The sequence below is a fragment of the Enoplosus armatus genome, chromosome 3 (assembly GCF_043641665.1).
Source record: "Enoplosus armatus isolate fEnoArm2 chromosome 3, fEnoArm2.hap1, whole genome shotgun sequence".
NCBI classification, from domain to species: domain Eukaryota; kingdom Metazoa; phylum Chordata; class Actinopteri; order Centrarchiformes; family Enoplosidae; genus Enoplosus; species Enoplosus armatus.
The window spans coordinates 16,322,011-16,332,190 of record NC_092182.1 but is presented as its reverse complement, the minus strand read 5'-3'; the positions used below and the strand labels follow the sequence as shown (position 1 = coordinate 16,332,190).

Sequence of the window (10,180 nt, the reverse complement as noted above, 5' to 3'; positions counted from 1 at the left end):
CTCTTTCTTCAGAGGCTTAATGGTTGCGTGAAAATCCCTCCATGAAAGCAAGGCTGAAGCCACACTCCAGGATTACAGCTTGAGGAAGATTTAGTGACTGACACATGTTGCACACTCTTTCTCTGCGTGCCTTCTCTCGGAGCAAAAAAAACAAATACAGAAGAACCTATGGCGGCTAGACTGGATCATTGGACACAAGATGTCGAGGAATGAACCTTCAGGATGGGAATATTGTTCCCTGATCCCATGTGGGAAGACTTTAACTGGAAGAAGAGGATATGCTGACACTTTAAAATCTGCATGAGAGAAGCTGTGCTATAAACAAACTTGGCCGAAGAGCCCGGCAGAGTGAGGGGGGAGGTGGGTTCATGTGGTGTGAATGGGACAGGAGAGTTGGACTCAAATGTACAGTTCAGGCATGAACAGCGCCCCAGCGATGGCACCTCTGTCTCCAGGGATGGGTGGCAGCCCACCTCTAACCTCTCTGTCAGCCAAGAAGACCACCTTTCAGTCTTTAGGATCTCTGTCAGCAGGAAGGTTCTCCCCCTCGCTTGGTAAGGGCTCCTCTCATCAGGCGAAACAGGCCTCGAGTCCCTTGAATTCACCCTCCCCGTCCATTATGAGCTCCCCAAAACTCTGGCAGAAAGCATCCATCTCCAGACTTGCGGAGGAGTTTTTCTGGATTGGTGGCAGTGTGGTCGCACAGCCAAAATGGAGACTGGGTCAGATAGGTAAGATTCGCCAATGACTCATTAAATAATATTGCTTTCAAACACTCAAATTACTGCAGAATGTCAACAGGTTGTTTAATGGAAGTGCCTACAAGCTGCTGCAAACTAAAGAGGGGATTAATGTGATATTTTAAAACCAGGATGTGAATTTGAATCTTTAACCATGATATTTTCTTGCAATTGGCCTCTAAAATGTGTGAGTTTCCCATCCAACAGAATGGAGTTCCAGGGAATCCTGTGAGTAGATAACAGGCATATGGACAGCAGACAATCCTTTAGGATTAGCCTGAATGATGTGCCAGGTTGCGTCACATGTATCTGAGCTTCAGATTACAAACAAAGGTTACCTGCTCTCAGCACACAAAACAATCACACCACTTCACCATGACATGAATGTTACTAGAAAATCGTTGGATCTGACATGCTATTTTAGTACAAACACTACGCACACACCATTTAAAAGTTGCAAGAAACGTCAGCAAAGAAAAGTCAGGAGAAATAAGTTGAATCACTGTGAGGCAACTGATAATTGATGGGTTTGTTTGTTGGGCAAAGATCATTTCAGGGTTGTGTATCTTATCCTTCTTTTATCTTAACACATATACAGCTACTTAAATCCCTGTGTGACGCAGCCTATAATCTCATAAACAAGTGCTTGATGGTAAACCTCTACTTGTCTTGGCTGCTTCAGGGATTCCTTTGGGGTGGTCATAAGGTCTTCCTGCACACAGTCACAACAAAAGCACAGCAGTATTTCATATATTTCAAACTGTCTCAGCAAAATGTACAAAAATAATAATGGTAATAAGACATTTTGGCAAATTAACTTGGTTTGAGTGGCCTAAATATAGCAAACTTTCATTTTGTGTAACACATTTCTGAATATACAGTACACTGAATATTTGATTTGCACAAGCTTCCTCTGATGTTGGCAGTAAATAAATGACAATGTGATGATCCCTATGACTAATAGAGAGGAACAGCCACTTGACTCTTGATAAATAATGTGTCCTTGTGCTCTCCTGTAGTGGAGAGGAGTATGTGCACCATGCAGGCTGGCACTCAGATGACCAAACTGAAGGGGAAGAAGAAAGGACTGGTCCGGTTCTTTTACCTGGACGAGCACAAATCCTGTATCCGGTGGCGGCCCTCCAAAAAACATGACAAAGCCAAAAGTGAGTCTCAGTGGGGCTACTGTTTAAGTGAGACTTGCACATAAACCTATTGATGTTTCTTGCTATCAGTCAACATATTAATAGTTCTGATATTTCTGTCTTCACACTTGGTTGGTTGGTGACGTGGTTTGACTTAAGTAAAAACTGAGCAAAGTTACCAAGAAAATATCCATATTTGAAGCTAATAAGAGACTTCGAGAGGAAGATAAATCGAAGTAGTATCGTGTAACTATAGGCAATCTGAAATTAAACAAAGACATTTACACAAGTAGTTCAGTATATAGACAATCACTTTATTTAACAGGATGAATATCTCTGAATGACCTCCTGGACATTTCATGATCATCTGTTTCAGTAACTATCGATTCCATCCATGAAGTCTGTGAGGGGAAAAAGTCAGAGATTTTCAGGCGGTACGCAGACAACCGCTTCGACCCAAACTGCTGCTTCAGTATTTACTATGGGGAGCGTGTGAAGTCCCTGGACCTGGTGGCCACCAACGCAGAAGAGGCCCGTACCTGGGTCACTGGGCTGAAATACCTCATGGCTGGTATCAGCGATGAAGACAGTTTGGCCCGGAGGCAACGCACCCGTGATCAATATCCTTTATCCGGCTTCTCATACACATGTTTAATCTCTCAATGACTAATTATTACAAATACATCCACATATCCAACTTGTCATATTCCTATAAAGCGAATAATCTGACTGAACAACACACATGAACTGACCTTGATCATGATCCTTGTAGTTTCCTCCTTAACTGCAGCCTCACGTGGTTACAGCAGACTTTCTCTGAGGCCGACAAAAATGGAGATGGCACCTTGAGCATTGGAGAGGTTCACCAGCTGCTCCACAAACTCAATGTGAATTTACCCAAGCAGAAAGTCAGGCAGATGTTTCAAGTAAGATTGAAATCCACAAAGGTTAATGCAAGCTGCCATAGATTTAATGTGCATGACCCACCATCAAAGCTACCTCTGTACTTTTGTATATTATTATATATTATATATTGTTAAGCTACAACATGATTTAACTGGAGGCTTGATTGACGGCTCTGCTTTAGACTCACAGTACTGCTGCTGCTAACTGCAGCTTCACAGCTGTTAGCATGGCTATGTGCTTAATGCTAATGTCAGAATGACAACATGCTCACAATGAGGTTGCTAACATTGCTATTGTTTAGCAGGTATAATGTTGACCATGGTCTCCATCTTAGTTTAGCATGTTAGCATGCATTTGCTAATTAGCATAAAACTCAAAGTACAGCTGAGGCGGATGGAGATGTCATTAGTTTTACAGGTATTTGGTCTTAAACAAAGACTTAACTACAAACTGAAGTTTAGACTAGATAGTGGCACTAGTGGAAAAGTTAGAGATCACCAAAGATATTACAATTCATCCTGAGGGGAACATGAACATGTTAACCAAATTTCATGGCAATTCATCCAGTAGTTGTTGAGACATTTTACTCAAAACCACACTTGTCAACTTCAATGTGGCACAAGAGGAAAAGATAGAAAGGTCAGACGGATTCATCCTCTGGGCACCACGAATGTCTGTACAAAATGTCATGGCAATACATCAAATACTGGTAGAGATATTTCAGTCTGGACCAAAGCGTTGGACCTAAAAACAGACCAACATTGCATTTCATTGAGCCACATTCCTAGCATGGCTAAAAATAACTAAATAGGTTTGTGTATGGCAAAAAATAGCATCCAACACAAAATGCCTCTAAACCAGAAAAAACAGAAAGCATCAGCAAGACAGGACTACAATTAAATTACTTCTTAAAGCATTGCTGTTATGGGCAGACTCCCTTTCTCAATGTGCAAAATGGCAACAGAAAGAAAAAGTTTTTTTAAAAAGTGGTTAAAAGTGGGAAATCCTTAACATTTCCTTAAGAGGGCTATTTATGTGATCTTTACATCATTTCAGTTAGAGAACCAGTAAGACAAAAGCATGGAGATGAAGCCAGCAGACAAAACAGTACTTTGGCAGGACAGTGCAAGAGAGTGCCACAGGAAGGCCATATGGCCGCCGCTGAACAGATGGCTTTATCTGCACTGCAATACTGCTTTAGTTCACTAGCTCACTGTCCTCCCTTCCTGATGATGATAGTCTCCATGAACGAGCTCTATCATGTTTGATGTTGATCGAGATATATCTTTCAGATGGGTGTATGGTGGTATATATTTTCTTTGGCAGGGTGGTTATCTCAAATCACACATACTGAGAGAGTTATTTCTTGCTCATAAAATATTTTTGTCGTTATCTGTAGGAAGCAGACACGGACGAGAATCAGGGCTCTCTGGGCTTTGAAGAATTCTGTTCGTTCTACAAGATGATTTCCACACGCCGAGACCTCTACCTGATACTGATCTCCTACAGCAATCAGAAAGAAGTCATGGATCTTCATGACCTTGCACGCTTTCTGGAAAATGAACAGAAGGTACAACAAAATGTAAAAAGATTCATGCCAATCTTTCATGTTAGGTGGAAAGATCTCCCTATTCTGTGTATTTATTATACTTCATGAAAATTGAGTTTCATTAAATCAAACCCCAGTTTTGACACTATTCATGGTCAGCATGAATTTCAAAAGCCATTCAGTGTTGTTCTGTTATCACCTCTCTTTATGGTACCCACATGGGATTCAAATTGCTATAACATGCACAAGGGATTCACAGGAAACAATGCATGGATGTAATCCAGCATTACTGTTGTTATCTAATTGATATCAGCCTCACTATTTATTAGGATTTTAAAATAATAAAGGAAAAAATTAAGAAAAGAATAAGTTTAAATAAAATAGTACATTAAAAGTTACAGTGCAGTGCAAAATAATTAATTAATCTAATAAAAGGCATACATGGCAAATAGGAAAGTTTTTATGCCTCAATATATATATGAAAGAACTTTAAAAGAACAATTCTTACTTCTGCTTAATCACAATAAAAGCATTCAACATATGTGTAAAATATTGGATCAGTTACACCAAAAATGACATTCCTGATATTGCTTTATTTGCAGATGCGAGGTCTGGCCAGAGAGCATCTAGTTGACATAGTGGCCAAGTTTGAGCCATGTCCTGAGAACCTGCAGCGTATGGTCCTGGGTATTGATGGTATGGGGAACTTTCTTATAACTTATTTAACAATGTATGCGACGACTGAGAAGCATCAGTAACATCACATATGACATCAACATACAAACACCTGGTCTGAAACTCTCCTTCTTCAGGTTTTACCAACTTCATGAGGAGTCCTGCAGGTGATATCTTCAACCCCGAGCACAATCAGGTGAACCAGGACATGACGCAGCCTCTGTGTAACTACTTCATTGCCACCTCTCACAACACCTACCTGACAGGAGACCAGCTGCTCTCTCAGTCTAGAGTGGAAATGTATGCATATGTTCTGCAGGCAGGCTGTCGCTGTGTGGAGGGTAAGAGCCTGCAAAACCGGAACTTCAGCTCTCTTCACTGTGATTTAACAGCATTACAGACAAGGTGACTCACTCGCCCTTATCTCTTTTGTTCTCTCATCCTCCTCTCTCAGTGGACTGCTGGGATGGGCCTGACGGGGAGCCCATTATTCATCACGGCTACACTTTGACATCCAAAATTCTCTTCAAAGACGTTGTAGAAACAATTAACAAATATGCCTTCACAAAATCACAGTAAGTGCTTCTGGTTCCTGATACTATATAATAAAAAGCATCATACCTGTGTGTCACGCCGGCTCGGTAACTCAGGTATCATCACTTCACCCTCCCCTCCAGGTACCCAGTGATCTTGTCCATAGAGAACCACTGCACTGTGCCTCAGCAGAAGAAGATGGCTGAGTATCTGAGAGAGGTGCTGCAGGACAAACTGGATCTGTCCGGTGTCAACATACACGAATGCAAGAAGCTGCCCTCCCCTGAGATCCTGAAAGGGAAAGTTTTAGTCAAGGTAAAGTTGTTTTTAGCAGCATGTGCAGCTCAAAAGATACTCCAACAAAGAGCCAATAATGTGCAGCACACCACGATCACACAATAATGAATCATTAATTCTTGTTTTCAAGGGAAAAAAGCTGCCAACAAACATTGATCCTGACGTAGAGGAGGGTGACGTGTCTGATGAAGACACTGGTGATGAGGAAGAGGAGGAAGACGACGATGATGATAACGCACAGGCAAATGAAACATTAACACATAGATAGATAGATAGATAGATAGATAGATAGATAGATAGATAGATAGATAGATAGATAGATAGATAGATAGATAAGCATAAATATGTATTATGTTTGACTGTTTTAGGATGGGAATAGTGTTACCTCTGCCAATCAAACCAAAAAGAAGAGGCGATTTGGCAGATCCATCATAAGGAGCTTCAAACGAAAGGTCAGCCCATTGCATATTTTCCCAAACTATTTTTAAATGGCCCTTCGTCTTGTACATTTTTCCCGCTATCAGAAAAATGGCATTTAATAAATTTGACTGGTTGTGAAGAGGAAAAATACATGGAGGTGACTGATCTTTTTTTTTCAGAGGAAAAAGAGAATCCGAGTGAAAAATAAGGCAGCGTCTGATGGCGAGTCAGACCACAGCAGCAGCAAGGAGAGGACACAAATTGTTTACCATCCCAAGTAAGGCTAGTCATTGAATTAATTACTTTTAGCCATTCAATACTTTTAGTATCAGCTGTTACACTCTATAACTCTCACTTCAGGAAGAGGAAAACAATGAGGTTGTCTCGAGCGCTGTCTGACCTGGTCAAGTACACAAAGTCTGTCCGTGTGCACGACATAGAAACACAAGGTAAAGGGTTGTGAACATTTTTCATACATATTTTAGGAATGGATGTTTGATGCTGTCTTCTTTCTGTCTGGCAGCATTTGCAAACAGTTGGCAGGTGTCATCCCTCAACGAGACTGTTATGAACCAGATCTTACAGCTGAAGCCGGGTGCGTTGGTCCGTTTCAACCAACGGCAACTTCTAAGAGTCTACCCGTCCAACTACAGAGTGGACTCGAGCAACTTCAACCCACAACCATACTGGAACGCAGGATGCCATATGGGTAAGACCGTCACAGAGGCTGCAATGCTGTCTACTTTTTATTAAGAAATGGCATGGTCTTTTTTAGCAGCTCGTCATTCATTTATATATGCTGATGTTTCATTTTAGTCGCCATGAATTATCAAACAGAGGGCCGAATGCTTGAACTGAACCGAGCCAAGTTCTCAAGCAATGGAAACTGTGGATATGTTCTGAGGCCTAAGTGCATGTGTAAAGGTATGTCTGTATGCAGATTGTGCAGAGTTAATGGCAACTGTCCCTATGTAAGGGGGTAGTCAATTTCTTTGGTTTTTCTCAGCTGCCTTTAACCCAATGTTGGACGAACCTCTACCTGGACACAGAAAGACTCAGTTAGTGCTGAAGATCATCAGTGGACAGCAGCTTCCCAAACCCAAAGACTCCATGTTTGGAGACAGAGGAGAGGTAAAGCCAACATACTGCAGGCATAATCTATCATTGAGACACCTGACAAACCTTTTAAAGATATTTTTCGTCACTAAAATGCAATTTTTGCTCATGTTTTTGTACTTTCAGATTATCGATCCCTTTGTTGAGGTTGAGATAATCGGTTTACCTGTTGATTGTTCCAAGCAGCAGACCAGGGTGGTGGACGATAATGGTATGGGCACAAAATACAATTTGTATTGCAATACAAATCTCATAACAAACAAACTTTCCTATTTTTCAGTCTGTGTAAGTTCCTTCTACTGTCATTCAGGTTTCAACCCAATGTGGGAGGAGACTCTCGTCTTCAACATTCAAATGCCGCGAATCGCCCTGGTGCGTTTTGAAGTGTGGGATCATGATCCTATTGGACGAGATTTCATTGGACAGAGGACTGTTGCTTTCACCAGTATGATGCCAGGTAGATTACATGATAAGATATCTGTTATGTACACAAAAATACAAAGTCTGTGTGTACATGTTTTTTCAAAATATCTTCTCTAAAGAGGACAATATGTGAGTTCGTTTTACAGAAAAAAGACATTAAAGGAATAGTTTGACATTTTTGGGAAATAGTGCAGAGAGTTAGAAGAGAATATTGATACCAATTGCATTTTGCTAACTAGCTACAGTCAGCAGCCAGTTAGCTTAGCTTTGCATTAACAGTGGAAACAGAAAAAAGGAGACAAAACAAAACCTGCCTAAAACTCACTACTTACATCCTGTAGTAACTTCTTGGAGTCTTGCAGTGATGAAAACACTCCAGGAAGTTGCTGCAAGTGGACAAGAAATAGTCCCATTCATAACCTTTACAAAACCACAACTTGTCATTTCTGCACTTCACATCAAACAAATGAGACATAAGATGTTAATTAGTAAATTTCCAAGGAAAGTATATAAGCATATTTCCCCAAATTTCAAACTATTCCTAACTATATACGAATGAAATTTAGGTTAACATGATTTTATATGCAACATTTGTAGGTTATCGACATGTGTACTTGGAGGGGATGGCAGAGTCATCCATCTTTGTTCATGTGGCTATCAATGATATAACAGGAAAGGTAAGCTACTCTGAATAAACTCAGAAATCTAATTTCAGTTTCATCCGATGGCTCAATCTTAAAACCTTTGGTGTCCTTTGTAAAACAGATCAAACCCACAAATGCAGTGCAAGCAGCCAGAAAACACATCCAAAAAGCAGCCCAGAAGCACATGAAGGGTCATCAAAGGCAGCCTTCTCTAGACTTCTCTGTCCTGTCCTCAGAAGACGGACGTGGTCTGTACTTCCGCAGAGATCTGGACACCCTCTCTCAGGACAGCAGGAATGGGGAAATGTCTCCTCTGGTACAAGGGCCAGCAGCCAAGGCTGCCATCCACAAAGGGGCCATGAGTGAGCCAATGAGGCGAGCTCACAGAGTTAAAATTCATGAACCACCAGAGACAAGGAGAGGGATCTTCAGCCGGATGTCCTCCACTGACTCCCATCACATGGGGGCTGCTCCCTATGTGAAAGCGGATAGCTTTAACCTTGAGACCTCTTCCCAGGCTTCTTGCGCCGATGGTCCTGCTCCTGACAGCCAAAATCCAATTCAAGAAGAGGTGGAGAATGAACCTGATGAATCACCAGAGTCAAACTGTGCTGAGCAGGAAACAGTTCAGACATTTGAACGACAGCAGCCTGAACAATCTGAGGAGTTACCAACAGAACCAGAGCCAGAGACGATCATTGCCATTGAACCTGAGCAACCACCAGAAACTCAGAGTCAGACTGATCCACTCCCTCAGCCTCAGCCTGTGCCACAGCCTCTGCTCCAGCCTGAAGCCAAATCCTCTCCACTTGTCCCTCCATCGTCCCCTGCCAGGGTGAGACGGACCTTAGAGGCTCCAGCCACCCCTCGACCGCCCACACCAATACGAACGAAGGCCCGCTCACGCAGTTGCCCTCGAAAACAGACTACCTCTCCTCAGACACCGATGGTGATCCGCAAGCCTGCTTTCCAGTGGCAGACACAGCGACCACAAAACTACGGCAGCTACAGCAGCCAGGTGAGACCCATACCCAACGGCCTCTGCCTGTCTGACAGCACCTCCAATAGCAGCGACAGCAGCACTGACAGCCTGGAGTTTGTGCCCTCCTGCATGCCAGCCGGGGCAGAGCAACATGAGGGCACCCTGCAGAGGGAGATGAAGGCGCTTTTTGACCAGAGGATGAGAGAAATCCGCTGCAAGTCACCGCTTTTTCTAAATGAGTGAGTGGTGAGTCATATTTGCAAAAGTAAAATGAAAAGAACTGCAGTCTGTATTAAATCATGGCTTTTGTTTTTACTATTTGGTTTTTTTTCTTTAAGATTAGACCACAGTTTGGATTTGTGACTCCAAAGACAACAACATCGTTCAGAAAGAGTAACACAAACACAACAAGGAGGTGTGGGAGGATGATGAGGGGGATGGAGTCACAAAGCAGTTCTGATTTTCTATGTAGATAAATGAGAAGACACCACGCAGAACTACACAGTTAGACAGTTTTTATTATTTTAGGCCTGCTGTGATGTTTACAATCCACACTGTTGTATGCATGATGCTGGAATGTTTACAGTTAAACGTTTTTATGCAGGAAATGCATTTTGAAAATGAATTTGTTGAAGTCGTGATTGCCAACTTTACAAAACAGCATGATGCAGTCATAAAAAAGTAACAGTAAACTTAGAAAAAACTAAAAGAACATGAGCACTATTTGTTAGTCACATTTTCAGTTTTTA

The 10,180-nt window shown here is 41.9% G+C and overlaps 1 protein-coding gene across 1 annotated transcript; it reads left to right on the top strand.

The window, feature by feature from the left end:
- Nucleotides 1-403: 403 nt before the first annotated feature.
- On the top strand, nt 404-9,674 carry plch2b (phospholipase C, eta 2b). The gene is given in 20 exon segments (XM_070902073.1): nt 404-731; nt 1,760-1,906; nt 2,262-2,505; nt 2,682-2,811; nt 4,191-4,361; nt 4,943-5,036; nt 5,153-5,356; nt 5,470-5,590; nt 5,693-5,864; nt 5,977-6,087; nt 6,215-6,298; nt 6,446-6,543; nt 6,627-6,715; nt 6,718-6,975; nt 7,083-7,190; nt 7,273-7,397; nt 7,509-7,593; nt 7,693-7,839; nt 8,403-8,482; nt 8,571-9,674. Coding segments are annotated over 20 exon segments (3,900 nt in total).
- The last annotated feature ends 506 nt before the right edge of the window (nt 9,675-10,180 follow it).